The 19,194-nt window shown below is 57.8% G+C and overlaps 7 protein-coding genes across 7 annotated transcripts; 6 read left to right on the top strand and 1 right to left on the bottom strand.

The window, feature by feature from the left end:
- Positions 1 to 61: 61 nt before the first annotated feature.
- On the top strand, positions 62 to 1,516 carry J3D65DRAFT_642210 (endoplasmic reticulum protein-like protein). Its single transcript, XM_066801962.1, has 4 exons — positions 62 to 311; positions 512 to 646; positions 705 to 808; positions 867 to 1,516. The coding sequence occupies exons 1-4, from the start codon at positions 291 to 293 to the stop codon at positions 1,246 to 1,248; spliced, it is 642 nt and encodes a 213-aa protein (XP_066649959.1). The 5' UTR covers positions 62 to 290; the 3' UTR covers positions 1,249 to 1,516.
- Positions 1,498 to 4,049, top strand: J3D65DRAFT_580229 (nitrogen permease regulator 2). The gene is made up of 3 exons (XM_066797704.1): positions 1,498 to 1,729; positions 1,784 to 2,476; positions 2,526 to 4,049. The coding sequence occupies exons 1-3, from the start codon at positions 1,687 to 1,689 to the stop codon at positions 3,659 to 3,661; spliced, it is 1,872 nt and encodes a 623-aa protein (XP_066649958.1). The 5' UTR covers positions 1,498 to 1,686; the 3' UTR covers positions 3,662 to 4,049.
- A 290-nt stretch (positions 4,050 to 4,339) lies between these two features.
- On the top strand, positions 4,340 to 6,847 carry J3D65DRAFT_688960 (uncharacterized protein; the record flags this gene model as incomplete). The annotated part of the gene is made up of 4 exons (XM_066803877.1): positions 4,340 to 4,462; positions 4,513 to 5,863; positions 5,989 to 6,174; positions 6,363 to 6,847. 4 exons carry the CDS (start codon positions 4,340 to 4,342, stop codon positions 6,524 to 6,526), a joined length of 1,824 nt encoding a protein of 607 aa, XP_066649957.1. The 3' UTR covers positions 6,527 to 6,847.
- A 1,771-nt stretch (positions 6,848 to 8,618) lies between these two features.
- J3D65DRAFT_168901 (sugar transporter) lies at positions 8,619 to 11,197 on the top strand. The gene is made up of 5 exons (XM_066794235.1): positions 8,619 to 9,085; positions 9,190 to 9,289; positions 9,363 to 9,375; positions 9,447 to 9,819; positions 9,917 to 11,197. The coding sequence occupies exons 1-5, from the start codon at positions 8,857 to 8,859 to the stop codon at positions 10,882 to 10,884; spliced, it is 1,683 nt and encodes a 560-aa protein (XP_066649956.1). The 5' UTR covers positions 8,619 to 8,856; the 3' UTR covers positions 10,885 to 11,197.
- On the bottom strand, positions 11,141 to 13,577 carry J3D65DRAFT_642196 (uncharacterized protein). Its single transcript, XM_066801961.1, has one exon. It carries the CDS (start codon positions 13,317 to 13,319, stop codon positions 11,511 to 11,513), a length of 1,809 nt encoding a protein of 602 aa, XP_066649955.1. The 5' UTR covers positions 13,320 to 13,577; the 3' UTR covers positions 11,141 to 11,510.
- A 126-nt stretch (positions 13,578 to 13,703) lies between these two features.
- Positions 13,704 to 15,809, top strand: J3D65DRAFT_642195 (threonyl-tRNA synthetase). Its single transcript, XM_066801960.1, has one exon. It carries the CDS (start codon positions 13,728 to 13,730, stop codon positions 15,372 to 15,374), a length of 1,647 nt encoding a protein of 548 aa, XP_066649954.1. The 5' UTR covers positions 13,704 to 13,727; the 3' UTR covers positions 15,375 to 15,809.
- Positions 15,810 to 16,492: 683 nt separating this feature from the next.
- Positions 16,493 to 17,639, top strand: J3D65DRAFT_562043 (regulator of G-protein signaling domain-containing protein; the record flags this gene model as incomplete). The annotated part of the gene is made up of 2 exons (XM_066797544.1): positions 16,493 to 16,653; positions 16,703 to 17,639. The coding sequence occupies 2 exons, from the start codon at positions 16,493 to 16,495 to the stop codon at positions 17,637 to 17,639; spliced, it is 1,098 nt and encodes a 365-aa protein (XP_066649953.1).
- Positions 17,640 to 19,194: the final 1,555 nt, after the last annotated feature.

The raw sequence follows: 19,194 nt of genomic DNA, 5'->3' as shown, positions 1-19,194 counted from the left end.
GGGTCTGCAGCTCAGCCCGTTCTAGCCAGCTTTTGGCCTGCCTGCTTGCCGTTGCCTGCCACCCTGCCCTGCCCTGCCCTGCTGCGTCGTCACCGTGTCCCGCCGCCGAGCTCTCCCCACTACTTCTACTTCTTGACAACAGCCATCGACGTCTGTCACTTCTCCCTCCCAATCCACTCTACCCCACGGCACTGTCGACTCATTCCTCGACGCCGCTTCGAAACGCGAATACTCGCCCGCTCTACCTTCACACCCGTCACGACAGCGACCCCGCGGCTTAACCTTCCATCATGACGCTCTACTACAGCATGGTAAGTTTCTACCATCGGTTCAGTGTCGTGTGAAAAGCCAGCATCGCCATTGAAGTGGTCGTGTCTCGTCACTGCGAGCAGTACATGGCTGTCGAGTACCAATCACAGCGACGTCATACGACACAGGCACACGATGCATCTCGCTCTCTGCAACTACACGCGACAGTACACGTTCTCGAGCTAACAGGTCTCTTTCACAGGTCTTTATGCTCCTCATGCTGGAGATGTTCATCTTCGGCTCTCTCATCTTCCCCCTGCCCTTTACATGGCGCCGCCGGCTGTTCACCTTTATATCGGAGAGTCCACTCGTGGCAAAAGTCCAATATGGCATGAAGGTTGGTTTTGGGATAGTCTGAAGACGCGTGGAACCTGGTGTCTGATTCGAGGCTCTAGATAACCTTCATCTTCATCACTGTCCTCTTCATTGACAGTGTCAACCGCGTCTACCGCGTGCAGCTGGAACTTGCTGCCGCGTCCAAGTCTGAGATGCGTGGAGGGTATGTCCAACTTGATCCCCCGTGTTGGTTCGAAGAGCAGCAACTAAAACTTTCGCAGTGCCGCTGTCTTGGGCGGCTCGGAGCGCATGGAGGTTCAGGCCCGCAAGTTCTACTCGCAGCGCAACATGTATCTCTGCGGCTTCACGCTCTTCCTGTCGCTGATCCTGAACCGCACCTACGTCATGATCCTGGACCAGCTCCGCCTCGAGGAGGAGCTCAAGGAGCTCAAGGGCGACTCGTCGGTCAAGAGCAAGAAGAGCGTCAACGCGCTCGGCGACCCCTCGGAGCCCGGCGAGGTTGCTAAGCTGAAGGAGCAGCTCAAGGCCAAGGACCGTGATATCGAGCACCTGAAGAAGCAGGCCGACGGTCTGTCGCGCGAGTACAACAGGCTGGGTGATCAGACCAGTGCATCTGATGCCACCCCCAAGAAGGAGAGGTAAATGAGTCAACTGGAAGCTTCACAAGCTCTCTTGTCATTGGCAGAAAGTGTGTCCTGGCGTCGTGTTGGGATGCTAAACTCTTGTGGACTATGTCCGAGAGAAAAACGAAAGGAAGAGAAGGCCTGGGGATGATGGACCTGGGACTCTGGATTGAAACGTCAAGATTGACACTGGCGCAAAAGAATCACTTGTATGGTACACTCTTAGTGGCGTCAACCGCTGGATAGGGATGCTTGACATGAATTGAGACCCTGTTTTACGAATGCCATCGAGCTCTCTGTGTGCACGGACCATGGGAATTGCGACTGGACTGCTCCCCGCCAGGGTGCCCTGCTTGCCGCTGTCAACACACGACACCACTGCACCTCTCCATGTAGCACCACGCGCGCGATATCCAGCTCGTAGGCCAGTCCACGCAGCTGGTATCAGCTACCAGCCATGATCAAAGCCATTTTCTACACGCGCTTCCACCCGGCAAAAGGTACCACTCCCTTGTGTCATTGCCGTCGCTGTACTCACCCCGCCATTCACACAGGCTCGCGCGTTCTCCACCAGGTTCCTCCGGGTTCAATAACGCCCTCATCAGCGCCCTGCGCCCAATCGACACCGCTCTTCGACTTCGCCTCCATCTCGGAATACGTTATCCCGCGACAAGATTTTTGCGACCGGCTGGTGACGGTGTGCGTCAACCACTACCGCGTCATCGGATACCCGGTGTGCATCAACAACTACGACGGGCGCTACGACCGCAACCAGTTCATCTTCAACTTTGCGTTTGTGGTCGAGGAGGAGCTGCTGGACTGGAACAGCTACGCCAGCGTCGTGCGCAAGCTGGGCCGCCTGCTGCGCAACCTCGAGGAGCAGAGCGGCTTCTTGAGCGTCGAGGAGAAGGAGCGCGATGAGCTGGAGCTGCAGCTGGCGCTGGCGGCTGCTGGGGGAGGCTCGTTGGCGGGAGCGCTGGCCAAAGCCCCCGCTGCCTTGGAGAAGATTCGGGAGGTCGAGAGTTTGAGTAGTGGGAGGGGCAGTGGTAGCGGTGGAGATGGAGAGGAGTCGGTCCAGTCGTTGGGGCTCGAGGGCCTGAGATTGGATGAGCCGGATGAGGAAGAGGCGATCGAAGTGGCAGAAGATGATGGCTTTGTCGAGGACGGTGCCGTGAGCAAGGTTTACGCGCTTTGCGAGATGATCTTGGAGGACTTGAACAATTACTGCGAGTGCATGATTCCAATTGGTACGTCCGGTTCATCAAGACTGGCTTCTACCCCGCTGACTGAAGACAGATGATTCTAATACGATCAACCTGAAGTTGTTCCCTACCAGGCTCCCTCCAGCCCCCGTACATGGTTGGCATGTGCCACTGCTGACGATTGATCTGGAAATGTATACCTCGCCATCGGCCAAGACCAATCGCTGCGCGACTCTCTCCTCGGACCTGACACTCACGCGGATTCTGCCATTCATCGATGGCATCAACTCGGTTGCCAGCATTGCCCAACTGGCCGACACGGACCTCGGCCTTACACGCAAGGCAATCCAGCACTTGCTGTACTACGATACCGTTGTGCTTCTTGACATCTTTCAGTTCGGGGCAACATATGCGCCAACACCTTTGATATCGCACTTCTTCACGGACGATGCTGCTCTCGGAGAATGCGCGCAATATGTCCGCATCCCACGGTTTCTTGACGCTTCCATTGGAGACGCTGCGGGAGAGATCAAAAAGGAGTCGGGACACTCGCGCAAAGCCAGCGTCGGCAGCTTCACGGTCACGACGGCCGTCGGTAGCCCTTCGCAGCATTCGTCTCCGCTACACAATCGTCCGAATCGCTCCTCAACGAGTGGTACTCATGTCACGAACATTACGGGCTTGACTGCAAACCTCGTCCTCGCGCCGAACCAACCCACCGTCTCTCATGACACTTTGATCCAGTTATACTCCTCGCTTCGCCAGGGCGTCACACTCCGTTCGTGGGTTCTGGAGAACGCAACACTGCTAACTCACATCGACGTCCGCCGCCTCATCACTTTCGGAGTGATCAAAGGCTTCCTATACCGCATTCACAAGTACGCCGTCACGACCAGCGCAGGCGCTCTCGCCGGCACGACGGCATCCTACGACGGTCACGACCACCTGCACGGTGCACGCTGGCGCGGCCATAACGGCTACCACTCGCCGTACGCAGCAACGGTCGAGGAGTCGGAGGCAGAAGACACAGTGGGGGCGCCCAGTGGAGTCGGGGCTGCCGCGACAGCGGGAACGGGCCGCACGGGGTTGGGCAGGGAGTTGCCGCTTGCGAGATATCTTGACGGCCTGCATTGCTTCGACGAGGTGTGCACCGAGTTGGGCATGGGCGAGCGGGAGGTGCTGGCCAAGATGAAAAAGGGGTTTGGGGACGTGTTGGTGGTGCATAGGTAGGAGTCGAGGGGGGCGCGGGAGGGACTTTTCTGGGCGTACGGTATGGCGTGCTGGATTGCGGCTTGTGATACCCGTGGTTTGTTTTCTGGCCGGATGTTGTGCATTAGCTGGTTCGGCTGCATGGTGGTCAGGGTGGAGGCGAGGACGTTTATTGTTCAGGTTTCTGATGGAGGCGCCGAAGGGGGCGATGTGTGATTGGGCGAGCGGCAACCGTTCTGCGGAGATCTTTATCTCGACCGTTCGTCCCGACTGCCAACGTATAACGCTCTGCTTGGTCTAACATAACAGACAAAGTGCAGCTATGTTAGCAAAGACAAGGTTCATGTACCCAGCTTCCGCATCCGGAAGTTGAAGAGCAGCTCAATTTCACATGCGCATATATCCTTGACGCAGCTGACCATTCTAGGAACGAGAATAGCGTGCATCTGTAGATAAATTGTGATTGTAGCTCCTTTTCCAAGAATTGGCGGTGTTGGAATAGGTGCTTGTCAAGTGCGACCTGAGACGGCTAAGCTTCTTCGGGATCCGCCCACCCATGGCCCGAACGATGACGTCCATTGCAGAACACCACGAGCGCCAACCTCTCCGGCCGCAAGCAAACCTCCACCCACCCCACTCAATTCTCGGTAGACTCGAGGCAAACTTGCCTCTGCGCGCCGCAATCGCAGAGCAGCCACCATGGCATCGACAGGAGCAGGAAAACCCAAGCGGGGTCCAACGGTCCTGGTATTCCCCACCCGTTGTTCAAAGCAGAGCACCCTGCCTCACTATTCTACCCTACGCAACCGCCCGCCCGAAACAGTACCCATATTTAGACAGCACCGACTAATACACACGGCCTCTCCTCGCAGGTCACCGACACTCGCGACCAACCACGCGCCGCTCCTCAACGACCCGGACCGCCCCAACGCACCGGGACCAACATCATCTCCGTCGACAACGTGCTCCAGTACGTCTCCGAGATACCGTCAGGGCAGCGCCGCGGGCCGCCCTCGGGCAGCTTTGGACCGGGCGGCGCAACGCAGCGCCCAGCGCACAACCGCACGCCGTCAGGAAAGCACCCGCTGGACCCGAAGCTGAGCGGGCGCATGGCGCCGCAGTACCTGCCCAGCCGCAGCAGCAAGGTGTCGGAGAAGCTGGTGCTGCTGCCCGAGGCCGACGACCCCATCGACGACGAAGAGGACCTGCTGGGCTTCGGCGAGGACGAGGATGGCGCCGGGGGCCCGCCCGATGACGAGGCGCTGGAGCGCTTGCGCAGCGCGCAGCAGGGCGCCAGGGAGAAGTCGTATGCGGAGCGGCTGCCCAAGGCCAGGCGTGCGGAGAAGCTGGCGAGGGTCACGGCGTATTGCACGGCGCAGAGCTACAAGATGCGCGTGACGGCCGACTTTGTCCGCGACCAGCATGGCGCGCGGACCAAGCTGTACGACGATTGCTTATACACGGTATATCATTTGCCACTGCTGGGAGGCAATGACGGGTACCGGGTGAGGAGCAGTCCAGTGTTGAAGAGCCCGGGAGGCAAGAGCGTGTTGGACGAGGAGATTGAGAGGAACGAGCGAAGAGAATACCACGAGGGATACTTTGGGGAGAGCGAGAGTTACGGCGTGCGCGCACACGAAGACGGAGAGGCCAGTCCGAGCCAGAGCCCCAGCCGCAACGGCCAGACGATACCCCACGAGAGCCCAGTGCAGTCGCCGCAGCACGAGAGCACCGCGTCGCACCGTTCCATGTCGCCGCCGCCGCTGGCGCCGAACCCGCTCAGCTTTGGCGAAATGTTCGTCTTCAGCTACGGCGTCGTCGTCTTCTGGAACTTCACCGAGCGCCAGGAAAAGGACATTCTCGCCGACCTGACGTTTTCGCAGTCCATCAACCGCGTCCCGCTCGTCACGCGGCCGCAGCGCGAGGAGGACTTTGAGACGGAGGAGTTCCACTTCGAGTACAATCCCAACATCCCCCGGCCGCGTGTCTACAACGATATGATTACGCTGCGCAGCAGTGACCACATGATTAAGTTGGCCATCAGCCACGCGATTGCGCAGAGCACCAAGCTCTGCTTCTTTGAGGAGCGGATGGCGCACATCATGCTGGAGGCGCAGTACGTGCCGCGGCGGCTGGCCTTGACGGGCAAGCTGGGGATGAAGCGAGAAGACGTGGTCAAGATTCTGGGCCGGCTGTTCAGCAGCAGAGTGGACGTCAACCTGTGTAAGTTCCTCCCCACATTCTACATACTCGCTCTCTCTCTCCCTCTCCCCAAACTCTGGGGATGGATAAGTCTAGATTCCTAGATCTTTAGACTGACCTGTAATCGAATGATTCCGCTGCTACAGCATCGAACATGCTCGACGTGCCCAACTTCTTCTGGGACTCGGAGCCCACCCTGCACCCGCTGTACGCCGCCGTGCGCGAGTACCTCGAAATCAAGCCGCGCATCCAGGTGCTCAACGAGCGCTGCCGCGTCTTCCTCGACCTGGCCGAGATCCTCAGCGATTCCATTGCGGACAAGAAGATGACGCGTAAGTCGCCCGCAAACAGCCCCGCCCCCCCTCCCCTCTCTCTCTCTCTCTCTCTCCCCCTCTCTCTCTCTCTCTCTCTCTCCCCCCTCTCTCTCTCTCTCTCTCTCTCTTTCTTTCTTTTCCAAGTTAGGGTTTGAGTCGTGTAGTGCTCCGTTGCTTCGATCCGTAACTAACCTCCAACCGTGCAGGCATAACGTGGATCATCATCGTCCTCATCGTCCTATCGATCTTCGTTACGTGCTCCGAAGTCTTCCTGCGCTTCGGCATCTTGACACAGGGCCGCAAAAAGGGCGACGCTGGTGCAGCAGGCGGCGCGCCGCTGCCCATGTGTTCGCCGCGCGAGGAGCTCTAGTATCTTACAAAAGTACCTATCTTAGCTGTAGCGAGCGGTTGTGTCTGTTTTGTTGTTGTCGATGAAGAGGAAAAGTTAGGCGGTAGAGAGCGTTGGGAGTGAAGCGTCGTAAATCATTGGTACAGGAAGGAATGCTGCAACGGCGTGGCGTGGCGTGTAGCGGTGGGCGATAAGACGACGCGACGTCAATATTCGAGCAGCAGGATGGAAGAAAGAAGAGCATCACAACGAGCGCGGCATTCGCGTTATGCGAAGGAGGTGGAGGAGCAGCGGAGACGGACAGACAGACGTATAGTATACGTTGTAGTGTTAAAGCACGGTATAGCACCTCTTGAGGCCCCAATGTCCTTCTGGGTCTTTGGCTGTCGTCGAGAGGATAAGATCATGGACATCCAAAGTACCCTGTACTTGCGCTTCTATGGGTTTGTTCGAAACGATTCACCTACGACCTAGGAATTGTGTAGAGCGGGATTACCATTCAGCCCGTCGCGCAGCATGCGGCATACCACTTGAATGGGTGGGTGGCTCAGATGGATGGTTGGTTGGATGCGAGGCCGCCTCGCATTGGGACCGACGAGACCGACAGGAGGGAGGAAGAGCGGGTGAGACTGTGCAAATCTACCGTTATTTGGTGTCTGTCCGGTCTACAGTCTCTGTTGGTGCTTGGGACGATGATGTCGAGTCCTTGTCTCTATGATGGCATTTTCTGTAGTCCTGGCAAGGGTGGACTGGAAAGAGAAAAGAAAGGTTAGGCGGCCAAAAATCCGAAAAAAAGATGGTTGCATGACTTCACGTTCATCTGTCACCGCGTCGTACACTATCCGAATATCCAACCATTGGCCGATGGGCTTCCCACCTCTCGTTCGTCACCACACACTCGCCGGCCGCCGCAGCATCGACGAGCCAAGTCCCACCCGCCGCCGGGTCATGGGTCACAAACGAGCGGTGCGGTGCCGCAAAGAGCCAAGACGCGCTGCGTAAGCGAATGGGGACAAGCCGAGAAATTGTGACAGACGGGCCATCCCTAAGAGTAGGCAAGTCCGGCAAGGCGATTGGACGGTTGGTGGTGAGGTTGGATCGGGGACAGGTGCCGGTGGAAGTTTTTTCCCTGGCCGCCCGCGCGCCGGCAGAGGCCAAGGAATTCGCCGGGGCCGTGGCAGGTTTGCCGCACGCACTGGTCTCCATTCATTGGAATACGATGGCCATTGAGTGGGTGAGAGGTGTCTCGTCTTCAGAGAATCAGCTGAGGCGTTGGCGGCGTCGTTAGAGGTGGGACCATCTGGCCCCCGTGGCCGTCGGGAGGAGGCTGATTTTTTCTTCGCTCTTTCTTCACGACTTGCCGTTTTGGGTCGTTTGGTTTCAGGTCATTTCTGATTGGTTGAGCCGAGGAACAGCGTCGGTGATGTCATGCATGCCAGCGGCAGAACTGAAGGGCGTTGATTCTGTCAGCTTCAGCCCTTCCCTTGGCTTGGACTTGGGCCGCGGACCGACCGTTTGAGGCGTGGAGCACGTGTCCGGTAGGGTACAGGTACGTAGATAGATAGGAAGCCATGGCATGGCCGTCGGTCGAGCTCATGTTGGGCGCGGGAGAAGGACGGGCCAGGGAGCTCCTGGCCGGGGGACTCCACGTCGACTCATCCAACGAGGCCTCCCCCGACTGACTCTGGGGGGGAAAAGGCCCTTTTGGCCACGGCGACGACGACGACACAACGAACGGTGTGTATAGCGCTTGATGGCGGATTGGAGCCCAGGGCGCACAGCTGAGCTGAACTGAACTGATTGAAGGCCAGGGTTGCAACGCAGGCGGCCAGCCCTATCGCGGTACCTATCCTATCCTATCGCACGGCTCAGTAGTCAGATTTTGGGGAATGTACCAACACCGACCTGCCCTGACGCCCAAGAGAGCCAGCCGTCCAATTGCACCCACTCAACATGCCGTCCGGGCCCACCCCGCATACTGCTAACCTCTCTGCTATCTTAAATTTAACCCCCAGCCCACTCCTGCTGCTGTCTGCCACCTCAGTCGTCGTCTCAGGTTCAATCAACTTGGTTCCCTCTTCGTCCATCCCGCAGTCCCCTCCACTCCACCTCGACCCGGTGCCATCTGTGTGACCCGATCCTGCTATGCTGAACACCATCTCGACTGGATCCATTGCTCAAATTTGTACCTTCCGCCCCCTCGACCCGACCAACTGAACGCCACGCCACCCACGGCCTCACCTCACGCGACAACGACTCTCTTGTTCCCTCACGCGCCTTCTACCGCCGAACGAGCTGTCCCTGCGACAATTCTCAATTGAGCCCCAAAGCAGTCTCGACCTCCAGCCAACATGCGGTACTTCATCAACCCATTCCACAAGCACGATGTGTCGGAATTCCCTGGCGTCCTCGTGCCTCTGAGCCAAGCTCCCCACCGTCGCTCGTCCGTGACGCACGTCCACGATGGACCAAGGAAATCAGAGGACGGCAGCGATTGGTCGCACGGCACCACCATCGAGTCCCTCCGCGCTGAAATCGACGGCGACGATTCCGCCGGCGGCGTCAACACTGCTTACGACCGTAGGTTACTTTTTTTGAACAGAGCTGCCTAGGCGTTTTGGCAGCGTCCCCCTTTTGGCCCCACGTAGTAGAGAACACCGTCATTCAGATCTAACGGCAACTAGGCAAGTCCAAGGTCATCAACAGGGCCATCCAAGACATTGGCATGGGCCGCTACCAATGGGAGCTGTTTGTTCTATGCGGATTCGGCTGGCTCGCAGACAAGTAAGGCCACCGTCTCTTTCGAAGCCTGGGACAAAACTGTGTTCTTTTTTGCTAACTTGCCGTTCGCGCACAGCTTGTGGCTGCAGGTGTGTGCATAGGGAGACCCGGCGCTTATCTACGACTTTTTTTTTTTGCTTTGGGCTAATCGATTGACCAGGGCATTGCGCTAACTCTTACCAAACTCAGCCCGGAGTTTGGCGTCGATAGCGAGCAGATTCGCTATACGACCCTGTCGCTGTTTCTTGGCCTGTGTCTCGGTGCCAGCTTCTGGGGCATCATGTCCGACGTCGTCGGCCGCCGGCTGGCCTTCAACGCTACTCTCTTCATCGCAGGAGTCTTTGGCCTTGCTGCAGGCGGCGGCCCCAACTGGATCGGCACCTGCGCTCTCTTCTGTTGCCTGGGAATGGGAGTTGGCGGCAACTTGCCCGTCGACGGCGCGCTGTTCCTGGAATTTCTCCCTTTTGCCAGCGGGAATCTGCTGACGCTGCTGAGCGTTTGGTGGCCAGTCGGCCAATTAATTTCCTCTTTGAGTAAGTCAACCCCGGACGACCAGGGTCGCTCCACGGCCAATCGGGTTGCGCTGCAGCCCACATACACGCGACAGTTCAAGATTCTAACATGGCTCAGTCGCTTGGGGATTCATTCCTAACTATTCCTGTGCGGATGATGCCACCGTCTGCCGCAAGGAAGACAACTGGGGATGGCGATACCTCGTGCTTACCTGCGGCGCAATCACCTTCCTCATGTTTGTATCGCGCTTCTTCCTCTTCCACCTGTTCGAGTCTCCCAAGTTTCTGCTCTCACGCGGCAGGCAGACGGAAGCTGTCGCCGTGGTCCACGGCATCGCCTTCAAGAACGGCTCCCAGACGTGGCTGACGGAAGAAATCCTCAACCAAATCGGCGGCGACCCGGAGATCGTGGAGAAGCCGGCCTTGTCCACGGGCGAAATCATCCAGCGCAACCTGTCCAAGTTCTCGACGGCACGCATCAAGCCGCTCTTCAACGGCCGGCGGCTCGCCTGCTCGACGCTGCTCATCTGGTTCATGTGGGCGACCATCGGCATGGGGTACCCGCTCTTCAACGCCTTCCTGCCGCAATACCTGGCCAACGCGGGGGGCTCGGGCTCGACGACGTCGACGTACGTCGTGTACCGCAACTACCTCATCACGTCCATCGTGGGCGTGCCGGGCTCCATCGTCGGCTGCTTCACCGTCGACATCAAGTACATTGGCCGCAAGGGCACCATGGCCATCTCGACGCTGCTCTCGGGCATCTTCCTGTTCCTCTTCACCCTCAACACCGACTCCAACTACCAGCTCACCTTCTCCAGCCTCGAGGCCTTTTTCCAGAACATCATGTACGGCGTCCTGTACGCCTACACCCCCGAGGTCTTCCCCGCCCCGAACCGCGGCACTGGTACCGGCATTGCTAGCTTTCTGAACCGCGTCGCGGGCCTCTGTGCGCCCATTGTCGCTGTCAATGCTGGCCAGACGGACCCCAAGGCCCCCATCTATGCCGCCGGTGGCTTGTTCATGGCGGCGTTTGTCGCCATGCTGTTGCTGCCGATTGAAACGAGGGGCAAGCAGAGTCTGTGAAGAGAGAGAGAGAGTGAGAGAGAGAGAGCGTGGTCAAAACGGAAAGAGAAGAAAAGGACATCCAAAAAGGGGAAAGAAAAATTCGTATCGGGTCGTATAGACCGGTAATTGGACCTACCTATTACTTGTCGGTTGTTGGTATCATCACGCTGGCCGCCGCAGGTCGCGGGGTTGGAAATATGAGTAAAAGAAATCTGGACATGACGAAACGGCAGCACGTAGTCGAACTTCAACGAGACGATTGGCAGGCATGACTGTCCGATGTATTTATTGCGTTTGAACGAGATACTCCCCCCCGGATGAACCAACTACATGGCGTTGCGACGCGTCCATTATTTGACTCCTGTTTCATGACCGCACACGCCACACACAAGATATCCAAGAAACACCGGACCTATCCTCCTTCGCTCCATAACTGCGTGACATCATCATAAACGCAATGCCCAGAAAACGTACGTCGTAACAATCGTGACAACCGAAGGAATCAACCAAGCGAGCAGACGGATTCGCCTTCCCCAAACAAACACAACGCGCCAACCCGTGGACCGCTTTTCCCCAAGCAGTCACAAAAAAGATCCCAAGCGAGCACGCACCCAGACCCGCCTCGCATCCATCGATTGCTGCCCCTATCCCCTCTTATCGCCAATCATGTGGCCCTCGTCGACGGAAGAAGCAGCGCCGCCGCCGCTTCCGTGTACCCTGTCAATCGCCCGGATCGACTCCTCGCTGTGCTCGCGCCGCTGTCGCTCCAGCCTCTCGACGCCGCGCTGGATGTTCTCAATGTGCAGCGTGATGGCGAAAGGGGCGCCGGGCGCCTTGCCGTCGACGCCGCCGAGTCCAGGAGCGTCGAAGAGGTCGTCGGGGTCGACGGCCGCGGCCGCGGCCCCGGCAGCCGTCTCGGGCGCGGCGACGCGCTCGCGCAGGCTCTCGAGCTCGGAGCCGATGGCCTGCAGCTTGAGCATGACGGCGGCGACGTGGGCGCGGGCGGAGCGGCGGTAGCGCGAGACGTCGTCGAGGAGGCGGAGCTGGCGGGCGTTGCGCTCGCGGTCGGCGCGGCGGCCGCCCAGCAGCGTCCAGATGTCGCGCAGCAGCGCGTCGCGCGTGGCGCGGGCCGTCACCTCGTCGCGCACCGTCACGTCGTGGATGCGGTCGAGGTTGGCGTCGAGGTCGTCGAGCAGCGAGAGCAGCGCCTGCGCCTGCCCGATCAGCGTCGCGATTTGCGCTTCGATGACCGACGTGTGCCGCGTGTATTGCCCCAGCAGCAGCCGGTGCGCCGTGTCGGTGCTGTAGGGCCCCAGGAGCGGCGACAGCAGCGTCGACAGGATGGGCGTGTGCGACAGCAGCCGCGGGATGGCGCCCTGCGATGCCTCGACGTCGACGACGTGCTCGATCGTCTGCAGCGTCCACTTGTTCACCGACAGGATCCGGTCGACGGCCTTGCCGATGTTGGAGTTGAAGATTTGCAGCTCGCGCGACGCCCGGCTGGCTGTGCTCACGAAGCCGTCGAACTCGAAGCTGAGCTCGTTGCGTGACGGCAGCGCCGAGTACTTGACCACTGTCCGCACGTCGCGGATGGCGTTTTCGCTGCGCTTCATTTCCGCCGGTAGCCCGGCCGATTGGATCGCTGCTGTGAGGACGTCGTCGAATGATGACTGCACTCGCACGAGGTCGTCGAATTCGACTGGTCCGGCCGTCTTGGGTAGAGATGGCTCGCACAGGGGTAACCGCAAAACCGCCACGCCAGGCAGGTAGCATATTGATGTAAATGCTGTGGTTAGGGGGGTAACTAGGGGACTCAGGGAGGTTTGAAAGTAGTTGTCGAAGAGGGCTCGGCCGGTGGCGAAAAGAATTACGATGGCAAGCATGATGGAAAGAATAGGCTGCAGGAAGTAGAACGTAGGGACAAATAATGAGAACAGTAGTCGCACCATGGGATGCACAAAATTCTTCCATATCCAGTCCAGAGGCGCAAGGATCGTGAAGGGCTCTTCAGAGGCTTCGGACTGCCGCGAGAGCTTGGCCATAGGCCTGCTCCTCCTCGTTGTTGGTACAACTCTTGGGGATCCATCATCATCTTCGACATTACTCGACACGCGCCGTCTTGGGCGGATTCCTGCGGATGACTGCATAAATGATCCTTCAGGGGAGGGCATGACAAATTGAGGCTCTCCAAAGTCTGTTCGTGGAGTTGGCTGCCTCGTTCGTCGTGGAGCTGTTGCGGCCGGTAGAGATGATGTGCTGTTTCCCGGAGAAACACCAACCCAGCTTTGGCTGACCTTGTTTGTGCGACGCTTTTTGGATTGTTTGGCTTTTGTCCTGCTCTGCGGCTCGTCACCGTGACCCGATGACTGTCCTTGGTCGTCCTGGTAAGAAGAATCCACAGTACCCCAAGAATCTCCGAGCTCTTTGTTTCGCGCCTTCGCTGTTCCCATCATCCAGGAGCGCGTACCTCAGGGAAGTTGGGACTGATCTCTGGCCTTTGTTGTGGACTAGGCGAATGGGTTGGTCGCAATGAGTTCGGCGACAGGGTTCGTGACAGGGAAACAAGCTGTTGCGCTGGTGGCAAAGCGCGCGCGAGACGAAGCAAGCGGTAAGAATGAAGCGACTCTGAAAGCCGCGATACTGTTGAATGCTAGGGAGATACGGAGACTGCGCAAGTGTTCGAGTCGAGCAAATCAAGGTTTCATGTCAAGTTGACGGAGTCGAGTGCGACGACCTCGAAGGTCACCGCCAACGTCACCCGCCACAACGCGGCGCGGATCCGGCCAATCGCGTTCGACGCGACTCGGCATTGAAATGCCAACCCTGCCATTCAAAGCGGCAGCTCCTGCCAACCGTCCACCATGCCACCAAGACGTCCACCTCTAAGCCTCTCCCACGCATCTCGCTATGGTACATGTAGATCTCTCTGCTGTCCATTGGCCTTGCGCCCGGCCGCATCCTCCCGCAAATGCTCCTCCAGCGCCCCAGCTCCGCCGCCGAACTCGACCGTCGACCAACCGCACAAACCCGATCACCGCGAACTAGGACAAGCGCAGAAGCTATTCACCCACTCTCCCTACAGCCCGGGCTCGCCGCTCTTCTTGCCTCGAGGCGCAGACTTGTTCAACAAGCTCCAGGGTTTCTTGCGGGCACAGTACGAAAAGTTTGGCTTTGACGAAGTCATCACTCCCAACATCTACAAGAAATCATTGTGGGAAAAGTCGGGTCATTGGGACAAATATGCCAAGGACATGTATTCGGTCCAGGGCCGAGGTGCAACTGGCAAAGGCGAAAACGCCGAAGCAGGCGAAGACGAGGAATTCGGTCTCAAGCCCATGAATTGTCCAGGACATTGTTTGCTTTTCGGGAGCGAGCAGCACAGCTACAAGGAGTTGCCCATCCGCTACGCTGACTTTAGCGCCCTGCACCGGAATGAAATCTCGGGCGCGCTGAGCGGCTTGACCCGTGTACGCCGTTTCCACCAGGACGACGGCCATGTATTTTGCCGTCCATCGCAAATCCAGTCCGAAATCAAGAGCTCGCTCGACTTCATAAGCTTGGTATACAAAACATTTGGCCTCGGACCGTTCAAGCTGGTCTTGTCCACGCGGCCGGAAGAGCACATTGGAACAGCAGCAGAGTGGGAGCGAGCTGAGGATCAACTCAAGGCAGCTTTGGACGCCAGCGGTCAGCCCTGGGAGATTAATCCAGGCGATGGCGCATTCTACGGGCCAAAAATCGACATTATTCTGAAGGACAGCGACGGCAAAGAGCACCAGACCGCTACGATACAGCTCGACTTTCAGTTGCCGCAACGCTTCAACCTTGCTTACACAGCCCCGGCACCGGAGCTCGAGAAGCAGGGCATCGTTGAGGGGCCCGAATATGAGGAAGCAGTCCAGAAAGATGAAAAGGGACCTGTGACCCCTGTCGTTATACACCGCGCCATCCTGGGCAGCCTGGAGCGGTTCATGGCATTGCTGATTGAGCATTACAACGGGGAATATCCGTTTTGGCTCTCTCCAAACCCCGCCATCATCTTGACCACAAAGGACAACCCAGATCTTGTAAAGTTTGCCCACAAACTGGCCTCGAGACTCAGCAGTATAGGAAGAGCGACAGGACCGGAGCATCCGTATCGGATGGGGAGACCTCGTCTGCGGATTGACGTGGATTCGGCTTCGGCTTCGATGGGCAAAAAGACGGCGCTGGCGAGGCAGAAGGGATACAACTTCATCCTCACCGTCGGCGAAAGGGAGTTGCGGCATACGGAATCGGTTGCGTTGCAGCCGTGGAGTCAGCCCGGGCTTGAAGAATGTGGGAGGATTATGGACTCTGTGTGGCTTCATGGGAAATCGAAGAGCTCAAAACGCACAGCGGCAGATGACGAAAAGCGAGACGCGTTGGCAGAAGAAGGAACCCCAGCACTTCGCAAAGGCAAGTATGTCATGGTTCCGGGAAAGACGCTCCAGTTTTTCTTCGAGAAGCTACAAGATAGCTACTGCTAAAGGAGTGGTTGGTTTTCGAGGACAACAAGCATGGCTGGATGAGGCGGCTCCAGGGAGGCTGTGGACTTTTTCCTTCTCTGTTGATATCCAAGATGCCTACTGCCAAATGGGTTCAATTCAATGGCGGAACGTTTGAAGACAGATGCACACGGGCATCGTCTAGAAGTTATTACTTGCACAGGCACGGAGTTGTTGGTCGAAAAAGCAGGAATGGCAAAGGGAACGGGTTCAACAGGTACATGGAAAAAAGGCATCACCTAGTTATACACAAAGGGTCGCGGTGCCGAAAGAAACCCAAGATTTCCTCAGCGCTATTGTGAGCACACACCGTGTTGTCGGGGAATGATGTCGTCAGAGCGGGAGAGTAGCGGATGGACGGCTGATCCCAAAGCCGTGCAATGATGATCGCAATAAGGACAGCAAAACCAGATGTACGACTGCCTGGTGGTGTCAAAGGTCGCGGGACGAGTTGGCGGCGTACGGCAGGACAGCGATGAGATGAAGTCTTTGGTGCATACGACAGGGCGACGGTGATTCGACAATGGCTGAGGTGTGCTGTGGGCGGGAGATGAGGCTTGGCGGCCGGGGCCCAGGGGCTGCGCGGCGGCTGATTGGGCCGAAGCCCACTAGTAGGTACACCACCCAGACGAACAACACGACGCGCCCTCCCTTCAACCATCGCATCTCCTCCACCGCCGTCGCCTTCGCTTCGCATCCACCGTTAGCCACCTCTTTTTGCGTCCGCAATTTGACCGCCGGGCCTCTCCTCCCCGGTCGCTGTGCGATCACCTTCGAATCTTCTCCTCGCTCAGTCCCACCGCCAAACAGCCGCGACCGTCATTCGTTCTGTGCTCCGACTCCTCATTTCGCCCGTCGTGCTGCGCGCTGCGCCTCTGCCGCCCAAACACTGCTCCGTCAGCTTGCTCTCCTTCGCAACCCCGCTGCCACTCCAAGGACCGACTCTGCGTCACCAAGAGGGCGCCCTGCGCACCAACATCACTCGTTCACTCTGCCCTTTTAGCTATCCGAGTGCGCCCTCCGTCCTGGACGTTTCGTTTCCTGCCTGCGACACCTGGACTGCTTCGTCTCGACAAGACTTTTCGTTCTGATCGCTCACCATGTCGACTCCTGCTACCTCGCCGGGGCCGGAGCAAACGCGTGAGCGCTTGCCGACTCTGTATGAGGTCCTGGCCCGGAGGACCTCAGCACCCGTGGACCTCTTCTTCTTCTACATTTACATGCGCGACCAGCAGCGCTCCGTCGACTATCTGGACTTTTGGTGCGTCCTCGTTCCCCGACTCCACCCCGCCAAGCTAACACGCCTCCAGGCTTGATGTCTCCCAGCATATGGCACTATGCCGACACTATGTCCGCGAGCTTCGCCGCACCAACCTCTTTGGCACCCCAGAGTTGGAAAAGGCTGGCAGCAAGCGCTCTTCGGCTATCCTGGACAATGTCGCAGAAGCCGGTCCTTCGACCGAGAAGGACAAGACTCCTGATCAGCGACTGTCCGCCTTTCTCAGAGAAGATGGCATCAGGCACTCTCCTCAAAACAGTGTTGGCACCGACGACTCTGGACACAGCATGCCCCGCCCGAGCTACATCAACTCGCAAAACAGCGGCTCTCCCATGCAAGACTCTTCTGGCGGCGCCGAAACCACCCCCGAGCAACACAGCGTCACCCGTGCCGACATCCGTGCTTCTGCGGAGAAGATTCTCTATACCTACCTCTTGCCTGGATCCGAGCGTGAGATTATCCTCCCGCAAAGCATCTTAGACAGGGTGACGCACGACATCGAAATCGAGAGCCGCGACGATCCCGAGGTCTTTGATTCCGCCAAGGACTACGTCTTCCAGGCCATGGAGCGCGATGCTTTTCCTGGATTCCTCAAGGCCAAAGCTTTCGGCAACCTTGTCCCTCCAAGCATGATGGTCCGTCTCGTCATTGGCTTGCTGGCCATGTTCAGCGGTTTCTGGGCTGCCTTTACCCTCATTTTCCTCGACTACTCTCGCGCGACTCGCTGCTGGCTGATTCTGCCATTCACGGTCGGTGTCTACTCTCTGGCGACACACCAATATATGCTGGACCCACTCCTCGTTTTCGCGCTGCGCTCCGAGACCACCTTTGGCAACTTCGGAAAGATTCGCGAGCCATTTGTCAAGAAGATGCTGCGCCGACGAGCCCTCACCGTTCTGACCATGATTGCAGCTTGCGACGCTGCTCTCTGCCTGCTGTTCATCCTCGTCCCGGGAAAGCGTCTATGATCAAGTCGACAGAGCCACGTTCGGTACAACAAGTTCTCATCTTGCTTCCGCCATGTTGTAATAGATAATGACGAACCACCTTGGGCCGAAGTTTCCTCCTACGGGTCATAGGACTCATCTTCTGGATAATCTTCGAGCCGCAGTCAGCATTCGCCGCGTAGTCTAAAGGACCGCAAGCCACGATCAGTATGTCCCAATCGCAGCGCACCAGGGCCAAATCACCGACCCTCGTCACTCGACCTGTGCTTCTGGGTCATCGTCGTACTTTCCTTTGCCAACAAAATGGGGCGTCGAATCGGTCTCTCCTCGTTTTCTTTTCTTTTCTTCCGGGGTTGTTTTTGCTCCTTACGAGCACGCAGTTCCCTTACTGATATACCCGAAGCCCTTCCCCCACGGCGGTTCTTGCTTCTTCTTTCCTTGCGTTTCATGTAAATGTTTCGATGGGCGAGGTACTGGCTTTTTCTTTCTTTCTGCGGTCTGCCTGCTTGCCTTTGGCTTTGCTTCCCGGGGCTTCTTCTTTCTCTTTTCTCGCTTAATGCTGTTTTCCCTTGACGAAAGTCTGCTTCTCCGTGACGCTGCTTGCGGTGGTGGTATGGGTGTGGGTGTGGGCATGGCTGACTGGCCTCATTTGACGCGGCGTGCGACTCGCCAAGGTGTATTCACTTGCCCCGCGCGGTTCCGTTCGTGTCCTGATCAGAAATCCAAGTGTGCTGCGGCCCCGGGGTTTTGATCAAAGTCACGTCTGCCACGCGTTCTTCGTCTCGACATCTGGATTGACGCTAGGTAATGTAGAAGCAAGCAAGCAAGCAAGCACTCGTCTGCCACAAGCCACGACAGCGTCGCCTCAAGTCCTTCCTACACGTCTCCCCCCTCCCCTCCCGCTCAGCCTTTAGAGAAGCACTAGACAACAACAATGCGATTGACTGATTGATTGACTTGATTGGCCCGGTGTATGTATGTGAATCGGTTCAAAATCTCGATGACTGCACACAGGTGACATAGAGATGAATGGCTTCCTTGATTGATGCGCCTATCCTTTGCCCCCCTCCTCCCTCTCCGCCCTCCTTCCTACCCGGCAGATTCACGACCGCAACGGCAACCAATACCTTCATTCATTCATGCTTTCTTTCCTGCCTGCCCGCCCTTCTGAAAGAGGAGTTGGAAATGAAAATGAACCCGGACTTGATTTGACCCCGAACCCGAACCTGAACCTGAGTATGAACCTGAAGTTTAACGCCGACTGTAGCATTAACGTAATGGAATGGAAGGAGAAGGAGAGGAAAAGAGGAAGGAAAAGAAATAGATGGGCGGACGACGGTCAGACTCGCAGCAGTGACAGAAGGGGGGGAACAGGACAGGACAGACAGGGCGCGTCTACCCTTCCTTGCATCCTTCCCTCATCCTCCCATCCTCCCATCCGTCCATTCGTCTGTCCATGAAGCCATGAAGCTGCGACTAGCTAGCTACCTAGCTAGCTTCTCATCCATCCATCCATCTGCCCGCCCGCCTCATGCCCACCACCGAGGCATAGCAGCCATGACTCCCCGGCCCGCCC

The sequence above is a fragment of the Phyllosticta citribraziliensis genome (assembly GCF_038025025.1).
Source record: "Phyllosticta citribraziliensis strain CPC 17464 chromosome Unknown J3D65scaffold_16, whole genome shotgun sequence".
NCBI classification, from domain to species: Eukaryota; Fungi; Ascomycota; class Dothideomycetes; order Botryosphaeriales; family Phyllostictaceae; genus Phyllosticta; species Phyllosticta citribraziliensis.
This window is presented reverse-complemented; position numbering and strand designations above follow the sequence as displayed.